Source organism: Coturnix japonica, chromosome 2 (genome assembly GCF_001577835.2).
Source record: "Coturnix japonica isolate 7356 chromosome 2, Coturnix japonica 2.1, whole genome shotgun sequence".
In the NCBI taxonomy this organism is placed as follows: domain Eukaryota; kingdom Metazoa; phylum Chordata; class Aves; order Galliformes; family Phasianidae; genus Coturnix; species Coturnix japonica.
Window position 1 is genome coordinate 69,561,404 of NC_029517.1, and position 23,373 is coordinate 69,584,776.

Genomic DNA, 23,373 nt, shown 5'->3' on the forward strand with positions numbered 1-23,373 from the left:
TTGAGCCCAGCCTTTTCAGAACTTCTTGTTTCTTGTTCTTCATTTTTGTTTCTTCTTCTTTGTTTCCTGTTTTGTTTATCTGATCAGCATTTTACTCGCTATGTTACTACCTCTCAGTTCAAGGTAATTTCAGCAAGTTTTTACAGTGAATTTGGCTTTGACTTAACTGTGGGTATCATCATCTATTTTGTTTTTTTTCTGCTCCTATTCCACATTTGTTGTGTGTATTTTGGTTTGGTTTGTTTGTTTTGAATATATGCTGAATACACCAATCTTAGAATAAATTTTGGTAATTTCTTTATATGCTGAGAACTGACAAATTATTCTACATTATTTGCTTTCTAACTGTAGCATGGCCACGTGCAGAGGCTCCAGTCCACTCGCTCAGTGAGAAATTAAGAGGGATGCTCTGAAAGTAATGCCTCCTATATTTTTGGCACACAACATTATAGGCAGATGTTAGTGGTGTGGCAGTAGAGGTTGAACTTTCCTGCCGGTATTCCATTATGTTTTGGTGCCATGTGACTGATGGCAGCTGAGGGACACTCTGACAGAAAGGTGTCTGACATGGAATTGCATGTGAGGCAAAGGTGTGTCACTTCCTCCATGCAGAAAAAATTACATTCATCAACACTTGCTGAATGTTTGTAGAGACCAAACAGTGAATGTGAGCACGGTGATGCAGTGGGTGGTGTGTTTCAGAAGTGCTGGCTTTTTCATGACTGGTGAAAGTGCATAGCTAACAGTGGTGACTATGCTGAAAAACAGTGTTTTGTAACTGACAATTTACTCAATAAAATAGTGTTACTGTGCTCTTTGTATCTACTGTAGTTTCCATGGAGATATATAGGAGGTATTACTTTCAGAGTGATGTGTGTGCTTTCTCTGTAAATTATTGGTGGAGATGTTTGAAAAGTGCTTGGAAATCCATATTTACTGTTTTGCCTAAATTCCCCTTATCAGAATGTTGGCTGCATTTTTCAAAACAAAAAAAGAAGATGTAACAAATTTGAGAGTTCATGTAGATATGAGGAGATGTAGCTTACATGGTCACAAACACAAGTTTGCCTAAGTGCGAAAGGGAGTTTCATTAAGACCATAGACACTGTGATTCCAGAATAAAATCTAACTCACCTCCATATCACATGGAGCTTTGGGATCAAATGTCTCTTTTGTTCCAATGTTTTCAGAATATTTTTAATACTCGAGCAATGGGTACTGTAGCCATTAATTGTTTGCAGTTTAGAAGAGGGCTAAATAAGTGCTCTTTGTATCATGAGATGAATGTTATTTCTTGAGATCATTCAGGTATCAACAAATGGTGTTAATGTTACACAGTGTGATGTAACTCTTTCTGAAGAACCATTTGTGAGGAAATTCAATATGAACACAGTACAGCTGCAGTTGTGCTGGTGGTTTGTGTAATTGTACATCTACCTTAAAATAAGTTAATTCATCTGGTAGTTATATGACAGTGAAATTCTTTATATTATCTCCTGTTGATTTAAAAAATGATAATTTCCTCATCCTGACTCTTATCAAATTATGTAGAAGTATCAGTGTGTTAATATATGCTATAAAACTAGAACATATGCTTTAAATAATGACAATGAAGTGCTTCGAATCAGAAAGTGACAGCCTTTGCCCCTCAAAAGAGCAGATGTGTAGGAAAATGGTATTTTCCCTGTTGAACATGCAAGAATCCCCAAGGATTAATGTTTTGAGAAGGGCTTTACTACCTCCACAGGATATTAGTAGAGCGTCTTTTATGTATAGAGATAGTTTGTAGAGTAGTTGTAAACATTCTTTTGATGTATTTTATTTTTTTATCTGGAGAGTCAAGTCTATTTCTTCTATTTCTATTTTATCAAGTCAAGTTTCCTCTGGAAGACTTTTTGAGTCCTTCTGTTGCTACAGTGCCTGTCCTTTGTAACGTCAATCAATGTGTACTTGATAGGAAATAAAACTTTTGAAGAAAGCATGTATGGTTGTGCCTTTCTATGCAGTTTATGATTTGGGCTACATAACAAGACGCCTCCATGATTTTATTTTTTTTCTGGCAGATGTGTAGGTGATCCTGTATGTTCATGCCGTTCCTATGAAATAAATTCAAGCTATTCTGTATAACTATAAAACAAGTTCCTAGAAGTGCAAATCACTCTTGATTGGCAGTCTGCACCTTGCCTAATTGGTGTGAGGATGACACTGGTCACGTCTGAGTAACCTCCTGCTGCTGGTTTCCCAAGTTACAAATCAGAATTAGCTGCTGACAGCCAGCCAAATAACTTGGGTAAATACTTAGGACAATGGGCACCGAAGGGCACCTCGTCTCTGAAAGAAGTCAGCGGTTTATAGACACTGAAGCATTTTTGAGGATCTCTTAAGCTGAGCCACATGGTGCTCAGCTAGGAAGTTGATTGATGGTTTTAGAAAGAAAAAAAAAATGTTTATGAAAGAATGCTTTTCTTACAGATTATCCTGCGTTAATATATATCTGATGTGCCTGGCGGTGTTTCAGCACCTGGCTGTTTGCCAAGGCTTGACACTCCTGCAAGACACAATGCAGTTTGTGTCTAGCAGCACAGAGCTTTTTGTTTTATGATCCTGTTTCTAATGAAGTAGACACTTTCATAAGAGTTCTCCTTTAAAGCAATAACACTTCTTACATTGTGATAGCTGCATGTTAACTTGTTTATCCAGGCTAAAGCGTAGTCTAATTTTGCATGTTTTTTTCATCTTATCCAGGATTTCAGTCTTTCGTTATCTTTCTGTTTCACTGATCAGAATAAATGCAAAAGGTACCAGAAGCTCTCATGTAAAGTTAAAGAATTACAGAATCCATGCAAAATGTACTAACCACATTTCCTGTTCTCATATACCCTGAAAAACAAGCTATGAGGTGTTTAAATGCCTCTGTAAAGATTAATGCTGTAGGAAATCATCAGGAGCTTCAAGCCGGAATCCATCTGGAGATCTGACTGTAATCAATTCAGAGTACTTGAGAAAAGTTTGATACTGAATATCCTTATTTGAGTTATTTACAGGTGAATTTAAACTGCTGATTTCATATATTTGGCATGCTTTTCTACAGAACATGAGAAGAAAAAAATTATTAACATGCAGCGGGTAGAATGATTAAATCCTTCCTCTCAATCTGGCGGAGCCACAGAACTTATTCTCATTCTCAAACTGCAGCATGGAAATTGCTCAGGCTATGGCTCCCTCATGTTATATTTATAATTAAGGGCTGGAGCAAGTAAATGATTTAGCTTTAAACTTCAACTTACGTCTGGCCTCCCTGACATCACTAGTGGATGATTTTTGAAGCCCCAAAGCCCTTGTATGATTCAAGATGATTGAAAAGATGTGTGTGATTTCTTTTATAAGGGAGGCTTTAACAAACCATCACTGAGGCTGAATTATTTCTCATTACTGGCAGAAGGTGGTTCATTTAAATTGGGTTTAAGGTCATTGACAGGGCAGGTTGAAGGGGAGGAAAGAGAAGAGATAGGCATTGTGGTTAAATGTGTTGGAACAGACCAGGAAAATAAAATGGAGACTGTCAGAAAGTCTCAATATTTGTTCTCTCATGCATAGAAATGTACACAGAGAGAATGTGCAGAAAAACTATTGCTCCAGTGGCATGCATTCAGGCATATGGTGTGATGAATTGCTTGGAGGCCTAGAGCTAAAGAATATTAATGACCTGGAGAAAGAAAATTATTTAACTGTCTCATGCTATTGATTATTGTCACATGCTTTTCTTTAGGTGTTAAAATAGTAGACTAAAATTGTTGGGCAATTAGCAAAAACAAGTTGAACTTCTCATGAGCCTGTGCTTTTTACCTACTTAATGTTTATTATATGTAAGACCTGCTCTTTCACAGTGTGATAGATGCCTGCTGTCTTAAAGCTTGGTGCCCTGTGGTGACTCCATTTGGTTACTCCTGTGGCTGTGGCTGAGTCCTGCCTGCCCTTACCTGGGACACCACATCAGACTGTGCTTCCTCACCTACTGACTCATATTCCTGAGACCTGTGGGAACTTACCACCACTGAGATTTCCAGTTTTCTGTCAGTTTTGGTTGACACTAGTCAGTGAGTTGGATTGTTGCTGGTATAGAATGTTATGTGCACAGCACGATGGTATAAAGCTTGTTTTCTTAAGTATCCTGATTCAAGGTTTATTTCTTAAATATAAGCATAAGGGGTCCAAGTCCACACTGTGCTCTAGAATGGAAGGATTCAGTTGCAGTAATAGGTTCTAGTAACTCAGTTCTTACTAAATGCAAAACAGGGAAGCTTAGAAAGTGTATAAGAAACACAGTTTCTCTGTTGTTCCGTATTGCTGTTGGTCAATGTGATTGATTTTTAACTAGTGCCTTGTAAGACTGCCATCAAAACCCCTGCTGATGTAGTACTTCTAAATGTAATCAACTGAAGGGAAATTTCATTATAATTCCAGGACAATTTCTGATTTATTTATTTATCTATTTATTGACAGGAAGAAAGGAATATGTTTCCCTTTGAAGATTTTTTTTTCTAAGAGGTTTCAGTTTATTTTTTGCTTCAGATCTGTAGTTTATACTGTGTTGTTATTCAGTCCAGCCAGTTCTTCTGATTTTTGTTTGCGTTCATGTGTTCAGGTTCATTCTTAAAATGTTTATTTCCCATGTGTGGGCCTCCATCACTCCATATACAAACTGAGATAGTGCAGGTATGCCTAGAGTTCACTGTAGGTTTCAAGGAAATGTTTTCATTCTGTGTGTTTGTTTCTTTTTTATTCTTATACTATATCTGATCATCTGATCTTTATATAGAATTTACTACATGCTTTTCATTTCCCTTTGAGGAAGAATGTTGAAATAGGTCACTGCTTTTTGTATTTTACTTGAGGGCAGAGATAGGAGGGAGGAAATAACAGAAAAGAGTATTTCTGAAAATAAGTTAAGCTCAAAGAGCCTTTTTATTTCCCATCTTTCTTAATTTGTTTTGTAAGGACAAAGAAACTACGCTACACTGACTTAGGAGTCATTGTGAGCTTTTAATAAATTATTTGAAATTAAAACACATGCCACTGGTCTGGAGCTCCTGTTATTAAATGGAAATTATTGGCAGCTAAAATATATTACTTAAGAAATTATGCTTTTTCAACCTCTAAAATAAGGGAAGAACAGACCCTCTGTTAGGTTTCCTACTGTTTCTAACTTTGTTAAAGCTTGTTTTACTATGCAATTGCAAGGGGTGAGTGTAAATAGAGCGTGTTTCCTCTGCAGTTGAGAAGAGTTTGTGATAGTATACATTGTTGTTGTTAGCCGTGCTTTGGGTTAGATACTTAATTACTTCATAGTGAATTCTATGGATTTTCCTTCTTCATTCAACTTAGTGAATGAATTTTGACATTTTTATGAAAAATGTTCTGTAAAATTTGCCACCTATCACTATAAGAAAATACAAATGTATGCAAAGCAATACTTCTTAACTATTGCATTGTATTTCTTCCAGAAAAAAATGGAAAACATTCTTCTATAGCATTTGTAATTGATTTGCGACTCCTCTATAAAGTTAAGGTTAGAATTTATTTTCAGAGTCCATAATGTCCTGGAAGAAAACTATTTAAGCTCCTTCAAAGGTGATTTATGTGTGGAATTCTGAAGCCCTGTAGTAGTTACAGAGTTCTGTGACTTCATTGCAGTGTTGCTGTTAAGTGGATTAAGTTGAAATACTCTGCTAATATTTTTGTAAGTTTTGAAATACTGAACATGTTATATTTTAATGTAAAACTTAGGCATAGTAGTGACAACCAAAGAGAAACCTCACTCAATACTTTTGGCTCCTCACCCTGAAACTCAGAACTGATGAAAACTGTTGAAAACCCTGCTTTGATTGCAGATTCTCTAATGGTATTCAATACAATCATTTACTGTTAATAAGAATTGCTAGTGAGAGAACACACAAGATTTTTGTGCTCATTCAGAGCAGACATACAAGGTTGGTATATTGTTTAAAGGATTTTTCTTTCTATTCTTGACACATGAGGATTTTCTGTAAGACTGACTAAACTGCTCCTGCCTGAGGGATTTTTCTGCAGACTGATTTTTCTGTGTCCCTTCCAACATCCCGTTAACAATGGTCATTGGCTGGAGTGCTGTACCAGATGAACTACATCATTCACCCTAGCTGCTGTGGTATTCTGTGTGTTCCTGTCACAGTTTTGGTGTGTTCCTCTAGCACATGTGTGCATCACTGCCAGAATCTGGAACCCAGCCTGCCTTTCACTTTTCTCTGCTTTCCAAAGTGAAGTAAATATTGTCTCCCTAGGCACCAAAAAGCTGGTACTTTTACACTCCAGCATTAAAACTGCTATGTCAAGAAACACTGTTTGAGAACACAGGTATCCTTTGAAGGGAAATGTGATCTCAGTATTAGGGATGTCTCCTTAAAAATAAATAAATAAATCTTTTAAGGCAAAATCTTTAAGGCTTTCAGGTTATCCGTAATGATGGTTTCCTAGCAGTTAATGCAGATGAGCAGCTGTTACAAGATTTGTACAGTTCAGTACCTTCATAATTTTTTCCCTCAGACTACCTTGATGAGTTGTACTTTTCAGAGATAAATACAGCATGTTATCTGGAAATCATTGCACTTTTTCTTTTTTAATGAAGACAGAGGCAAGATTGTATAAGACTTGGAGTTATGTACTAAGCATTTAAAGAGAAATTACTTAACAAACAAGGATATTACTAGCTTATTTTGACACATTTCTAAAGTGTTACTTTTTTTATTCTAGTGCCATCTTCTCAGTGTTTCCTTAAAGGAGAAATAACAAACTTTTTCTTTCCGAGCAACCAAACTATTGTTTGAATTCTAGTTTTGAAAGTATGAAGTGATTGTACTTTGAATATTGTTTTGATAGAGACCTTAATGAGCATTAGTCTGTGTGAGGAAAAAACATTAATATCCTTTAAAACCCATGAATGATTTCACTTTGACCTTCCCGTGGACATCTCCAACAGGTTTTTAATTACATTTTGATTATGATGTATTTTGTTGGTGTGTCACTGAATATTTTATATAACTTTAGATTAAGGTGGATAGACCTGCTGTGTCCTCAGTGAAAATTCAATAGGTATACTTAAATAAACTTAGAATTGGGGAAACTTCATTACTGGCATTATGCAAGTGATCTATGTAGGTCACTCCAAAAGTAATACCTCCTATATATTTCCATGGAACCTACAGCAGATACAAAGAGCACAGTAAATCTATTTGGTAGAGCAAATTCTTAGCTACAGAACACTATTTTTCAACACAGCCACTAACATTAGCTATACATTTTCACAAGTCATGGACAACTACCCATATGCAATGATCGCATCAATCTACACCAGCAGAAATGACCCACCGTCACTGTTGCCACTGCTGAAGTGCACCACCCACCACCTCCCTGTGCTCACATTTACTGTTTGTTTGGTCTCTATAACTGTTTCATATAGAGAAGGGCCTTTTTAATATATATATTATATTCCATATAATCCCTGATCTTATTATATCTTAGCTGATTATGTAATTTCTATACATTCTTCAGCACTAGTATTTGTCATTTATGATGGTGGTACTTAATTATATTTGTTTGATCTGAACATTTGGGAGATTTTAAGGTTTCTGCCTTCATTTTGGGGTGTGTGACAGGTCAGAGACAATTCATTATTGTTAATATTTTCGATCAAAATTAGACAAACTTTTTCAATTTATTTTTTTTTTGCTTTAATCATATCTTCAAATTTCAGTGTTTTGCTTTAAGTTGAATTATTTCATACTAGTTTTCAAGTAATTTTAAATATCTCGTGTAGATGTCCAAAACATGACTTCTTTCTACTATTGCTGTTGCTATTAATCTATTAAAAAAAAAGAAGTCAGAAACTTTGAATGAAAGAACATTATAGGCTCTGGCTCTCAAAAACATACAAAATTTGGGCTGAAGAATGATTTCTGGAGAGCAAGTTCCCGTGTAAAATGATTCATCCACATCCTGTAACTTGTGTTCAGGTTCCTATTGTAGAATCTGTAAGCTGTTCTCTTTCTAAACTCATTCTGATTATTATTTAGCTTGGCTACAAATATATTGAATTATTGAAACTTGATATGGCATGTTACTTCCAGAAAATTAATCAGTTTCCATAAAAACATTGTTTAAATTAGCACTACAAAGATGGCTATTCAGTAAAAAGCCTCCATTAATTAGCACTGCATCCTGTAATGTCACAGAATATGCCTACAGCTCACCAACTCTGGATGTGAATTTGTGCAGCATGTGACCATTTGCATCTAATGCTTCATGTGCAGCAGACTGATAGGCTATGTTTTCATTTTTAAATGGAGAACTTATGTTATAATGAGTGACACATTACCCTTTTTTCAAGTGTATTTCTAAGTCATAAACAAAATCTCTCATATCTGTCTTTTTCAGTACAGAGTTGGAAATAGATTTCTCATGTGTCTTTCAGAAATAGGTATATAAATGACATTTTAATTCTTTAGTTTTTTATTTGGGGGAAATATTGCCTTTTCAGTAGCTGAAGAGTATTTATTTATTTATTTATTTATTTATCTTTCTGAAGAGTGCTAGACTGTGGTTGAGTGCCCTCTCTCTTTGCTTATACTACAAGGCCAACTGGAGCATGGCAATAGCTCACGTGTGAAACATAGAACTGAGAATAGTAATTCCACATTTCATGGACCTACCTATCTGTTTATTATATACAAGACTACAGAACAATTCTAAATCATAATAGTTTAGCATTCATAATGAAATAGCATTCCTTTGTGTTTAAGTCCCTTCATGCAAATTTTGTCCAAAAGAATAGAACAATTCAGTTGGAATCAGCCTGCAAAGACTGAGTCCTACTCAATTGCATGTCCTCTTCGGGTGTAACTAAAAGATAAAGCATGTTATTGAGGGCATTGTCCAGATACCTTTTGACAAGCATAGAGCATCAACCACCTTTCTATGAAGCCTATCCCTCTGGGCATCCTGTTCTCCAGGCTGTACAGTGTCCTCAGCTGCTCCTCACAGGATGTGCCTGCCAGCTCTGTTACTGCCTTTGGTGCTTCCTCTCAAAGCCTTCAAGGACCTTAAAAATCTTACTGTTCTGTGGAGCTGGGAACTGCACCCAGTACTCAATGTGAGGCTGCATCATTGCTAAATACAGTGGGATAACTGCCTCTTCTGGCCATCTGGCTGAGCTGTGTTTAATGCAGCCCAGGATGCAGTTTTCACCCTTGGCTGCCAGACTAAATTGCTGGTTCATGCTGAGCCTGCTATCGACCATCAGCTTTAGATCTCCATTGCTTTAATTTCTTGATGCATGTACTGTTACGTACCATTGGAGTGACTTTTTTAATGGTGTTCTTGTTTCAACAGATAACTGATTTGGCTAATTCTGCCAATTATCATTAGTATGCATAAGACTTAGGCAAAAGATGTGATTCTTCCTCTCTACTCTGCTTTCATGAGACTCCACCTGGAGTACTGTGTCCAGTTCTGGAGCCAGGAGTTTTTAAAAAGGTTAACATATTATCACTGAAATAGCTTTGAGCTGCTTCTTGAGCTTTTTTGCGTTAAACTCCTTTTAAGCTCCGATTTCAACTTCCCATATAAGTAAACTGTGCGTTTTACTTTTTGTAAGATGACTTATAAATCTGAAGTCAAGAGATGTTTCAGGCTTCTTTTAGAATAGTCACCAGAAGAAATAAGTGGGTCCAAGGTATGATTAAATCTACTGTTTTAGAATATGCAACTATAGCCCAAATTTTTTTGTTCTCATCACTGAAGTTAAGTCTATATTAAATGAATTTTTAAATTAAGTTCCTGTTAAGGCTTTGTATCATTCAATAAAATTATGCCATGAATACATTAATGTATAGATTTTACAGAAATTTATAACATCTTGAATCAATGGTGTGTAGAATGAATAATAGTCTTCCTTCTGTGTTTCCTGTTGTAATATTCTAGTGTGTTTCACTTCAAATTGATTCTCAAACACATTTGTTTTCAAAAAATATGCAGACCATGAAAGTTAGTGTTTTCTTTTCCTAAGTACTGTAATATATGTGTCATCTTGTGGGCATCAGGAACCACAACTGCTTTAAGGCTTGTGCTGAGCTAAACAGTTGTGAAACATAGCTGTACTTCTTGCTACTGCAGCCTGACATCCGGAAGTAATAAAAATAATCCTTTAATGGGAGATAGCCAAGTGTGAAGGGAGCCCAGGTTTGTGTCATTACTGTGCTTTTCTCTCTCATCATCCAAATATCGTGACAATCAGGAAATTCCTGATGACTGGAGAAAGGGAAATGCTTTCAATAATCTACTGCCCTTCAAGAAGGGCAAGAAAAGGTGAATTGTAGGGCAGCTGAACCTCAGTCTGTGTGATGCTCATGGGGCAAAGGTATTTCTAGGAGTGTGAAGGGCAAGGCGATGATTGGGATCACCTGCAGTAGATTTACTACTGGCAGATTGTATGTGACTACCTTCTCAAGGTGTCTGGCTCTGTGGGAGAGGGGGAAAATGTAGAAGGTTTATTTTGTGGTTTTTTTTTTTTTGTTTGTTTTTGTTTGTTTTGTTTTAATTTGAATTTAGCAAAGTCTTCACAGCAGTGTCCTATAATATTATTGCACCTTGATGAGGTGTGGACTGGATGTGTGGATGATAATGTGGCCAAGAGAACCCTGGTGGCGCATTGGTAGGAATGCCATGTTGCAACACTGGGGCCCTGGTTCGAATCCCCCCAGTGGCGCAAGTGGTAGAAGTGCCGTGCTGCTACACAGGGGCTCGAATCCTGGGGGTTGGACTCGATGATCTCTAAGGTCCCTTCCAACCCGCACGAGACTGTGATACTGTGAACTGGTTACGCTGCCTAACTCACAGAGCTAGGGTTTCATGATATGAAACCTAGCTGGTAGATCCTAATGACATTTCTTGTTGATCCTGGGATCAGTATCTCGTATGTTTACTAACAATGTGCAGAACAAGGTAGAAAGTGCATTTTTTGTGAGTTGGGAGATAAAATCACATATGGCCACTGGATGGCCAACAGTATCCTGGGCTGCATCAGAAGAAGGGTGGCCAGCAGGAAGAAAGAGGGAATTGTCCCTCTCTACTCTTACATTGTGAGGCTCGATCTGGAGTACTGTGTCCAAGCCTGAGGCCCCCAGCATAAGAAAGATGTTGATCTACTGAAGAGAGTCACAAAAGTTTTCAGAGGGCTGGGGCAGCTCTCCTGGGGAGAAAGACTGAGGAAGCTGGGCTTCTTTGGACTGGAGAAGGCTCCAGGGAGACCTCGCCACAGCCTTTTAGTACTTAGAAGGAGTATGTAATCAGGAGAGAGACCAACTTTTAATGTGAGCAGATAGGGATTGGACAAGGGGGAATGGTCTTAATCTGAAAGATGGAAGATTCAGATTAATTTTGGTAGAAAATGTTTTACTAAGAGGGTGGTGAGGTTGTGAAATGGAGTTGTGGATGCTTCACCCCTGGAGGCATTCAAGACCAGGTTGGATGGAGTCCAGGGCAACCTGATCTACTGGTTGGTAACCCTATCCATGGCAGGATGATTGGAACTGGATGATCTTTCAAGTCTGTTCCAACCTATGCCATTCTAGGACTTTATTATATTGTTAAATGTACGTGGAATAGCAAGAAGGTCAGAACTGGTTATCTGCCACCATAGCAGCCTGCATAGAAATTAAACTGTAGGCCAGCAAATAAAAGAATTTCAGTAAGATTAGTGTCTGATATTTTAAATTCTTTTGACAGTTTTGTAGATTGAAGTAAATTTTTTCAGATGTGGTAGATTTCTCTTCAAATTAATAACTGCTGCTGCTGAAAAGTGTTTTCAATAGTGTCGTGGTAATAAAACGAAATACAAAGGCCTAGATTTTTAAAAATAAAGAAATAAGTCATTTCAAGTTGTCTCTAAAACAGAAACATATATAAAGTCACAACTGTAGGATTTCTTCTTTTATAGGGATTGTTTAGACTGCTCTAGAAAAACTAAGTTAAAATGTGTTTCAGATAATTTGCAATGATTATTTTTTATAATGAGATGTTGGAGAAGGAGTTGGTTCAGAACTTCCTGTATTTACTTGGAAACATCTTGTTTTCCAACATTTTTCATTCTCAGTCATCTCCAGTTACAGCAGAGTGCAGATTGGGATCCAGCTGCTGAGGTTACTCTTGTGCTGGGTGGTGATGGCAGAATGAGGAATAAACTATGCACTGTGACCAAAGACAGACATGTAATTACTTGAATATAAGGATAATTGACCTTAATAATGTAACAAACTCTCCCAGTTTGCACATCCAGACTCTGCAGGCTGGATCAATTTTCTTGTTTACAAAATCAGCTTGCTTTTATTAGCACCAAAATTATCAAATAACAGAATGGTGTATGAGCTGGTCAGCCTCACTGCAGAAGAAGGGGAATAAAATGCTGTATACAATTAGACACTGGATTTGAATAGCTTTCTATGTACAGCTGTAGTGCAAAGGGCTGAGTGGAAAAAGGAAGGGATTTTTCCATTATTAAGAAGACTGGGGAATCTATGATAAAACAATAGATTGCTCAGTTTGAGACTCCTAAACTCAGTATGTAAAGGGCTAGAATAAACAGCTCAGCAGTATCTGCCACCAAGCCCGCATTGCTGTAGTTGTTCATGAAGTTCACTTACTCTTTTTGTAAATACAGCATCTTTAAAAATGGGAAGATTCATTATGTCAGCCTGAAATTGGGAAGGGAGCTCTCTAAAATACAGGTGTTCTCCCCCTCCTCCTCATATTGAGACTCCATCTTTGGCTCTCTCAGCATGAATTATTCCTACTGCTTATTGTTCAACACCCTGATAGGAGAACAGACGAGACAGTTATTTTTGTTGTTGCTGGTATGCTATTACAGCTGCTTCCTCTTCACGTGAGTTGGTTTGAAGCTTCAGCCCACCAGGGTGCTAATGGTCCCCACCTCACTTTAAAACTTCACTGTTGTTTTCCACCTGAATGTAATTTCCATTCCTATCCAGATGAAAGCATAGAAGTGAGATTTACACTATTTCAGTAGAAAAACAGCAAATGAATTACTGTTTTGTAGTGTTATGATAGCTATTGGAAGCTGATATAAAAAATACAACAGGATGTTAGCCATCGTTTATATCATTTGTGTTGCACTTACTTCTCAGATGTGGGTGATCCATAATTCACTTGTGTTTTTTTTTTTTGTTTTGTTTTGTTTTTTTACAGTAACTCTGGAAAATGTAGGGCAAGCAAATCTCAGAAAACGTTTTATAACATTGTACTGTCTGTTGTGAATGCATTTCTAAAATGATCAACAGCCACAGTGGAACCCAGTGTGACTGTATGTGTAGGCAAGTTCAGTGTATTTGATCAGGCACTGGACAGCCGTGCTCAAATGTGGCTGCGAAGCTGTGATAGAAAGCTGGATAACCAGAGGGCTCTGCTTCAGTACTTGCCACTAGGCTCCTACATGACCAGAGCTATGCATCTGTCTCTTCTTATTCTTAGAGCTTAAAAACTTAAAGTTGTGAGTTTCTTAGTTTACGTTTAATTTGTAAATGTTTTCAGTTGTAATTAAGGAATCTCTGTGAGAACTATCTTAACAGAATTATCTTTGCTTGATGTAGCTGCTGTCAACCTTTATCATCCATCTGCTGTCCACGGTGAAAGCTTCAGTTATTGTAAAATTTGTGATTAAAGAGATAAAATATCTCTTTTTATTTGACATGATTCTCTGTAGTTCTTTGTATTTTCCTCATCTGAAAAACATTTTCATACTATAAAAATTCATATTTTATGATACTTTCTCTACTTGTCCAGATAGTGCTTTGATGCTTCATGATTGCTTTGAAGGGTGATTGTGGTGTTCCAGATGGTTTTGTTTACTGGTTCATTGTTTTTATTAGAAATCCAGCCCCTCAGTTAGTTAATGCTATCTGTTCTTACTGGGAATCACAGGAGTCTTGCTCTTACCCAGACTATTTTCGATGGCTTATTTCTTGCTCTGGGGCAGCGAGGGGGAGGGAGATGAATGTATTATTAAAAAGGTGGGAGCTGGGAAGACTGATGGAAGTGGCTGCATGAAATCTTGTTGCTTTCAGCCATCATTAAAGAGTGGTGCAACATTTCCCCTCTTTAAGCAAAAGGATATTATTGCCAAATTTCAGTTTTTGAGGTCACTGCTCTTTGCAATACAAATCAAATATATTACTTTCCAAGGCCCCGACTGGTGGAAAATAAAGTATAAACAGCCAGGAAACAGGCTTTTCAACACTCTCACTTAGTCAGGTAGTGGTGACTAACTTTTTAAATACAACCTTAATATATTGTATTTTCTCATTGAAAGAATTTTAGCAGTTATTCTAAGAGGACTGTTAGTCATTATGCTTTAGAGCTGTTTTTGTTTATTGGAATCTTACCAGTTAATAAGTTTACTGCTAGTAACAACCATTAGTGCAAACTCTTTGCTTGGGTAATGTTGCTTGCAATGTTTAATGAATTAGGTTTGAAAAATAGAGCAGAGTACTAGACGTGACTGACTTGATGTAGAGGCAACACAGAATTAGTCATTGGCTGTGAATGTTAATCACTCCACAGCAATGATAATTTACAGCATTGTTGTAGCACTCTTGTGCTCATAAAATGAACTTAATAACCCACTGCTACCCATGGGATAAGCCTTCCTTCCTTCCCTCCCCCTTACAATTGAAAACCTAGTCTGGATGCATAATGGCCTTGTGAAATCCTGCATTAAAAAGAGTGAGCAGCTGTATGATAAAATAAACAGCTCTAAAACAGATCTGTTAATTATCTTCATCTTTTATTCACAGAGGGTGTTTGTGAGATATGGCTGACCAGTGAAGACACAGGGGCTTATGGCAGAGACATTGGCACAGACCTCCCTACGCTTCTGTGGAAGCTGGTTGAAGCTATTCCTGAGGGAGCTATGCTGAGGCTTGGCATGACAAATCCTCCCTATATTTTAGAGCATCTGGAGGTAAGGAAGGAAAGAAAATTATTTATACGCTAGACATTTATTGATGGAGTCAGTGTGGAACCTTGTATATAATGCATTTTATTTTAAGTGGTAGCTTAAAAATTTACAGACTGCAAGTAAATTTATAGAATTGCACTAATAGGGTTAAGCCATTTACCTGACACAGCAAGTTATCTAGATAATAAGATATTCAAATCATTTTGAAATGATAATATTGCTGAGGTCCCTGACCTATTGTGTTTCATTATAGTGATGCTCGGCTTCTGTACCTATCCTCTGTTTTCAAGAACTAAAGCAAATGTCATTAGCAGGCAATGGACTCTTGGATTAAAGTTGTCATCCTGTTACATCCCAGATGAATATTCCCAAAAACACTGTAAGCAGGCCTTGCAAAACAAGATATTCATATCTGTTTGTCAGATGCTATTCTGAGTGTATGGAGAGCTTCCATGTTTAAAAAATGGTAATTCTAAGTATGTGTCTGCATAAGAAAAACAACAAAGTAGTTCAATCAGATCAGAAACAATGTGAACAACGATGTGAATTTGAATGAGTATTGTATATGTGAAGCACAAAGAGAGCTTAGTCTCAAACATGGGTTGGTTTGGTTAGATTCTGTCCCGAAACAAAGGTGGTTGTTTAAAGTAAATTTTGTAGCCTTATGTGTCAGTTCTATCCAGACAGAATAACTGTTGTCTGTGCTGCTTTTCTTAAGACATTACAGAATTAAGAGGGTGCATTGAGATCTTCTTAAAAATGCTGTCTTTGACATCTTTCATCTGAATGCTGTAGCTACTTCCTCTTCTGCTATAATACTAATACTGTACTTCTCCCATTTGAAGCAAGGAATCTTATCTTGGTAGGAGTGAACGGTTTTTCATGAGCTAAAGAATGCAGTTTTCAGAGAACTCCCGAGAAACTTCTTGTCTCTTCTTTTATTCTTTAGCTTAACATGCACTTCAGTCAGACAGAGCCTTAAAAACAATCTGAATTAAAATCTTTAGGAAGTTGTTTGGTTGTACAGCTTTGCGTTCTTCAAAAAGCATTTTATGCAAAAGCAAACAAGGCTGCTATTAATTTTCACTGTGTTGGTTTTCGTTTTAACTCATGTTATAAAAAGTGTTTTGGTATAGACTGCTGCTTTTGTCCTGCTGCACAACTTGTGAGTACTCCCAGAGGGATTTTCTTTTCTTGTTTCCAGCAACTGATTAAAACAACTGTCCTCCCCAGCTAAGGTGCACTACATTCATCTTAATTTTGATAAAAGCTGGGCAAGGCAGAAGGTGTTTTACATAGGTCACTATGGAAGTAATACTTCCTATTTATTTTGATGGAAACAATAACAGATACAGTAACACTGTTTGATAGACAAAATTCTCACCTGTAAAACACTAGTCACCACCATTAGCTATGCATTTTTGCCTACCTTGAGCAAGAGCCTGCATGCTGCACTCATAACAGTCTGCTCCAGCAGAGGTGACCTGTTGTTGCTGTCACCACTGCTGAAACACATCACCACTGCCTCACTGTGCTCACATCCACTGTTTGGTCTCTATCAACATTCAGCAAGTGTTGATGAATGTCAATCAGTGTAATGTGTTCCACATGGATTAATTCAACTGTACTCCTTTGCTTCATGCCCACTTGCATGTCAGATGCTGTTTTGTCAGACTGCCCCTCTGCTACCATCTGTCACAGGGCAACAAAATGTGACAGAATATTGTCAGGAAGATTCAACCTCTGCTGCCATATCACTGTCTGCCTTTGATATTGTGGGCCAACTTAATGAAATAGGAGGCATTACTTTCAGAGAAACCCTGATACATTCCTTCAGTCAGTAGTGGTCTTACTGTGTTTCGCTAATCTGTGAATTATTTGATTTATGGTCTGTAGCCTTTGGTTTTCTCATTTTTCTACACAGTGCAGTAGTTCGGACTGTCCTTGATCTTACTTTCAGTTAGGAAAGGACTCAGATCTCTTTAAAAATGGATGTAAGGGGATTCAGAAAGACCTGAAAATGTACATTTTTGACGTTGCTTTGCAGAACATGCATTTTGTGTACACAGTACTAACTGTTAGTACTACAGCAACATCTGCTGTTGCTTGTCCTCTTAAGTTACATACTATTTCCAGTCTATATATTATTTTTGGAGAGTGTTTTACTCATATTGATGTTTTCAATGTATGCCTAAAAGTTCTGTAGCTTGTAACTTGGTGAAATAATTCTGATAATTTTTCGACCTGAATTTGTAAAAGCTATTTTACCTTCTGCTTTTCTGTCCACTCCCCTTTTCTGAGCATGTATCTATGAAAGATCGCTCTGGAATGTTGGGCAGTCTCCTGTATACATTTTTACCAGACAAAATAAACCTTTTATGGGGAATGTGCTTTTAAGTTTCCAGTTGAGGAAAGAGTAATACTATGATTTATTTTAAAAACAAAAGAATTAAATGAGAAGTTCATTAGCCTTCATGTCAGTTGATTAGGATAAAACCCAGATGTAGCTCTGTTATCTGCTAGGAAAGCTATCAAGCCATTTTATGGGTTATAAACATCTTCCATTAACTGTTTTAAAAAGGTGCTACATTTGCTTTGCTTTAATTTGGTAGGTAGTGTGTTGCTAATTAAGGTAGTGCTTGGCTTTCTGAGGGGAAAAAATACATATGGGAAAATTTATTTATTTATTGTGTGTGTCCAATAAAAGGGAAACATTTATTCAATTCATCTTCTTTAGAAATTAGAAATTTGCAGCATTTGCGCACAACTGTATGTATGCATCTGCTGTTCAAGGGTTTATTTCACTTTATTAAAGAACATGTCTGATAAGTGGCATAAAATAGCAGCAGTCGTGTAAAAACATGAATTCATGTTAAGATCTGGACTGAGTTAAAGATGCAGCTAAATCAACAATTTTGCTTCACATTCAATTTGTACCAAATTTATTGAATCTTAGCCCCCAGTGACATGTTTTTCCAACTTTGTCTCTCTTATTCTTGTAACCTCCCAAACTAACAGTTTGTATGACTTTTGTTTTGTCCAATAACACTCTCATTCTTAAGTGTTTTAAAACTACCAGTTTTCAAAGACTCTATACATTTTAGATGTTAATTTGTAATGTTGTATGAATTCCATTATCACTAGATCTGCTTTTTTCTTTTTTTTTTTCCTTTTTTTTTTTTTTCTTTTTTATTTCACTTGAATGTCAATTTTAAGACATTTTACATATCGCTATTTCCCTTCTATTTTCCTTCCAATAGCCCTGGATTTTAATCTCCGATAATTGAAAACATCAGGTCACTTGCTTAATTGTATGCTTGTAATTTATAGGTTTCTTGAACTCTTTGCTATATTCCCTGTGCCTTTCACTTGTCTGCATGGGAGGAGACGGTAAATCAAAAGAACAGAGATGTGTAGATGAATACAGAGTTGTACAGCTATTTAGAGATGGAAATTTATTTGCAGGTGTGAAAAAGTGATTATGAGCTCTTCATTTCTCACCACCATGCCAAAAAAGAAAATTATTTCATAAACGTATTCTTAGATATCGTCTGCCTGAAAGCTATATAGTTGATGGGGTTTTGATTAGAGATCTGCTGAAGCTGATGACAGTGTTTCCATAGCACTGTATGCCCAAGTTTGTGGCTGGGTTGTGGCCCTTTGGGTCTCAACTTATTTGTGTAGTGTCCGCACTCATTTATGGGTTCCTTGGAAACAAAAGCAGAATAGAAATGTGACTGACTTATCATAGGAGTGTTTCTTCTGCTTCTGGTTCTGATAGGCAGTCAGCAAAAAAGCTGCTTAACAATAGCTCTGCTGATTCTTTGGCTGATGCTGGAGGCTGGCATGAGGGAAGGAAGAGGACAGCTTTGCCTAGGCCAGGAGCAGTAGGATTAGAGCAGAGGAGGAGTTAAAGGTGAGTGAAGTCAGGGAGTCAATTTCAGGTTTTATATGAGGTGATTGTCCCTCTGTACTTATCTCTGATGAGGCCACACATCAAGCATGGTGTTCAGTTTTGAGCCCTTCACTACAAGAAAAACATGGAGGCCCTGGAGTGTGTCCAGAGAAGGGCAATGAGGCTGTGACAGGTCCAGAGCACAGGACTTATGAGGAGTGGCTGAGGGAGCAGGGATTGTTAAGTCTGGAGAAGAGGAGGCTTAGGGGAGACCTATTGCTTTCTACAACTACCTGAAGAGAGGTTGTGGTGTGGTGAGGTGGGGGGTTGACCTCTTCTGCGTAACAAGTGACAGGACTGGTGGGGTAGCCTCAAGTAGCACCAGAGAAGGTTCAGGTTGGATATCAGGAAAAATTTCCTTTCTGAAAATGTGGTCAGGCACTGGAATGGGCTTCCCGGGTAGGTGGTTGAGTCACTGTGCCTTGAACATGAGGTGTTAAGAAATGTTTAGATGTTGTACGAAGAGTCGTGTTTTAGTGGGACAATATTGATTGTAGGGGGATGGTTGAACTAGATGATGCTACAGGTCTTTTCCAGCCTTGGTGATTCTGTGATTTAAAATACTGAGCATACCCAGTGTCTTCAGATATTAGTCAGGGAAGTGCACCTTTGTCCTCAAAGGCATTTATTGTTTCATGAAATAACAAGATGCTTGCCATTATCTTGTGAAATTCATTGTCATACTTGTGAAGGTTTGTTTAGATACCAGTTAGTACTTTTAGGTTTTAATTGAGTAAATACGGTGGTACTGGCTCCTTCTATACTTAAACATTTGTGTAGCATAGATAGTTTTGCGATGAGCATCAATCACATATTTTCCAGTTGGAATTTGTTGTTTGCAAAGAAAAACATTTGGGGAACTTTGCAGTTTTTTACAGTTGTGCAAAATATTAAGAAATTTTTGATATAATGCATAGTGAGCACAATCATCAGAAAAAGGGCCTTTATTATTTGAGTTGAACTTCCTTGGGTAGTGTTTATACAGAAGTTTTTTCTCTAATGTTTTGTTCAGCTGCATTTGATGTTTGTGTTTATATTAAGAAGTAGCAGAACAAGAAATTTAAGAATGCAGTAAAAAAGTCATTGAATCTGCTTTATATGCATTTTTAGTTTTTACTTCAGAATAAATTTATTCCCCTCAACTAAACGTCTGCCCTTATGTATATATGTTCCAGACCTCCTCAAATAGCGAATACATTGTTTTGAATCCCTCTTTTCCTGCTGAGGGATTGGAGCATATTTATTGTATTGTTCAGGTTTCCTCTGAAGTTAGTTCAGTTTGTACACCTAAAAATGTCTCTATAGACTGAACAAGCCCATAGATGGGAAGGAGTTGGTTGGGTATTTCACTTCAGCATTTCACAGCTGCTTTGAACCACAATATTAATGCGAATACAACCAATGATACTGGCTTCTGTATGACATCTCTTGGTATTGTGGAGGGTTATTTGCTGTGTTTAAAACAATTGAAAGAACTGAGACCCCAAAATTGTTTCTTTTGCCTGTGGTTCTAAGGCAGTGAGAAGGAATTTGGTGGAGTTTGCAATTGAGCTGCCAAGGATGTGCTTGATTTTCTTCCTTTGGTGTGCCTAAGGAGGCAGTGTTTTGTTTCCCAGAGGGCTTTCTCAATCTTTGCCATCTGATTGATGTAAGCATTATGTAGCATGCAGCTTTCTTGTTTTAAGTTTGGTCTCAAGCCAAGATTTTGAGATTTCCCATCACCTAATGTGCTGATGGCACTTGACATTGGGAAAAATTTGGTATCTTACTTTTGTGGCATAAAATTTTAGTAAATTGGCATGACTTTTGGTTAGGGAAATATGTCTTAGCTTGGAAGAGTTATAAAATGGTAGTATTAGGAGCTACTTTATAATTCTTGCAAATCCTGTAATAAGTGCACAGGTGTGGAGTTACCCTTTGTGTACTGTAAGCCATGTGTATTTGTGCAGGGCTACTGCTAAAGTACACAGACTGCCAGATGGAGTTGTTATCATCCTCTTGTATCAGTGCATACCAAAACTGGTATAAGGTTGTACAACCCACTTCAAAAATAACCTCGAGGCATTTATCCACTATCGTGTTATGGAGTTACTGACTAACCCTCTGGTGAGACAGTGTTTTATGTCCACCTACAGTGATGGATGAAGCAAGAGGGTTAGGAAAAATCCCTTAAAACAGTAGTATTAGATAAAAGGTGAATAGGAGTTAGTCTAAAAAGTAAAAAACTGGTCTAAATGTATAGCTGGTTGAAATTAATGTTTGTTGGAGTAGTGCTAGAGACTGATTTTTGTCTTACATATACTTTATTTTTCCTTGTTGTTTCTTTTTTTTGTTTGTTTGTTTTAATAACTTCTGATTCAGTATCTGAGATTCTGGTCATATTAGGAGGGAATGTGGATCATCCAGATTGAGAGGGCAGGGGCTTTCATCTCAGCCTTTTCTTACTTCCCTTGCAAATTTAACGCCGTCTCTGCTTCCAGATTTGTCTATGATTTTACTACAGTGCTTTCTGTGAGTGATGGGATGCTTCCAAATCTGCATAAAGGAGGCACTTCACACCTGCCATTCCCATAAGTGCTTAATTTCACATAATGAGATGAGTAGTCTTCTTTGTCACCTGTCAAAATGAGTCTATCTCAAAGTATACCATATGCCATCTGTGGACTTTATCTCTGTTATTAATTCAGAACGATTTAGTGATACATCAGCCATTGAGATGGAGTCTGCATGGTGGCAGAGTCTTCAGATGCTTAAGGAATACCAAGTGTACCCCGACTAGCAGCAGTATTTCTTTGCTCTTTTGCTTTGATTTTTCGTGTCAGCTCAGTGTTTATGTTCGTTAACCTCACTGAAGCTGATACCATACAGCTGGCTTCCTCAAGCACATTCTGACACAGCACATAGATATGTATTACAGTAGAATTACTGAATCCTTTTTCTTTTTCTCCATGTTGTTCTTTTTTGTTCTCCAAGGGTTCACTAGACATTTTTGAATGTTTTATCTAAGCTGAAGTTTTCAAAAAGCCAAAGTGCAGGTTTGAAATGCATTTACAGACATTCTTCAACAGCAAATAAAAGGGCATCGTGATTTCAGGAATTAAAGGCCTGTAGGGTGTGTATTTGTCATGTTTCTTGTATTTTTGTTATTTTTATAGATTTTTGCCTTTGAAAGCACCAATTAAAATAGATCGATTTGACTAGGAAAAAATGAAAACTGTGGCATACATTTAAATAAATGAATAGTTAAGTCTCTGACATCTTACTGCCATGTATTTTGTAGTGTTTTGTAGTTGGTGGGCCATGCAACTGTCCCTTGCTGTGATTACGTGGTTGTCTATGTGTAATCCGTGTTTGTTTTGCTGGCAGTAAACTGAAAGAAATCTAAGCTATAAAGTGAAGGGGGAGCAGAGTAATTGCATCTGGGCTTCTGAGAAAGGAGGGTAAAAAAGCTGTCCTATAGCCTCCTTTGTTAAACTGATAAATACTTATTTGTCTTACAGAGGCTATGTGTACATCTTTGTTTAACTTATGTATTCCAGATTGCTCTTTATCTCTGGAGTTTCCAAATATAGTTTATTTTCTTGAAATTACTTCCTAAAGCCCGGTGTAATGTAACTGTTTCAGTGATGAATTCACTGCAGAATTAATGTGCTTTTGAATAATGTGAGATTAGGAAAGGAATGAATAATCTCTGCTGTACTTTGAGTTAAGTTGCACCATTTTGTCTAATCTAAAGTTTTAAGATCTCAGACTCAGCAGCTACTAATGGAAACAAATGAGTGGTGATGTGTTTGTTGTAAACTGGTAGAATGATTTGGCTTAATAAATGTCAGGCAAGAACCCATCTTAATCTTGTTGAAGTTTTTATGTCGTATTTGTAAATCTTGAGTGCTTTTAAAGTCTTCATGAAATATTTAATCGGGAACTTTGATAAACAATAGAAGTTTGCTTTAAGATAGTGTAGAAAGGAGCATTTGTGGTGATGGGAATGAAGCTGCTCTTCATAACGTTACTGGAAAAAAAATGCTTTGAAAAACGTGGCAGAAAGAACTGCTTTACTTATGCAAGATTCACTTCTCCATCAAAACTGGCTGAGAGGGGATTTGATCCAGGTTTATAAATACCTGAGGTGTGGGGGCCATAGTGGCGAGGCTGGTCTCTTTTCCGTAGTGCGGACTAGGGGTAATGGGATGAAACTACAGCATAGAAGTTCCACACGAATGTGCGGAAGAACTTCTTTACAGTGAGGGTGACGGAGCACTGGAAGAGGCTGCCCAGGGTGGTGGTGGAGTCTCCTTCTCTGGAGATATTCAAGACCCACCTGGACGCCTACCTGTGCGATGTGGTGTAGGGAACC

At 37.4% G+C, this 23,373-nt stretch overlaps 1 protein-coding gene across 3 annotated transcripts in view; it reads left to right on the top strand.

Annotated features, from left to right (window-relative positions):
• CDKAL1 (CDK5 regulatory subunit associated protein 1 like 1) overlaps positions 1-23,373 on the top strand; it is a 315,678-nt gene that overhangs the window by 168,212 nt on the left and 124,093 nt on the right. For all 3 annotated transcript variants that reach the window (XM_015854755.2, XM_015854757.2, XM_032442509.1), the window contains one exon: positions 14,898-15,064. In XM_015854755.2, the coding sequence (XP_015710241.1) occupies positions 14,898-15,064 (167 nt within the window). The remainder of the gene's footprint in view (positions 1-14,897; positions 15,065-23,373) is intronic.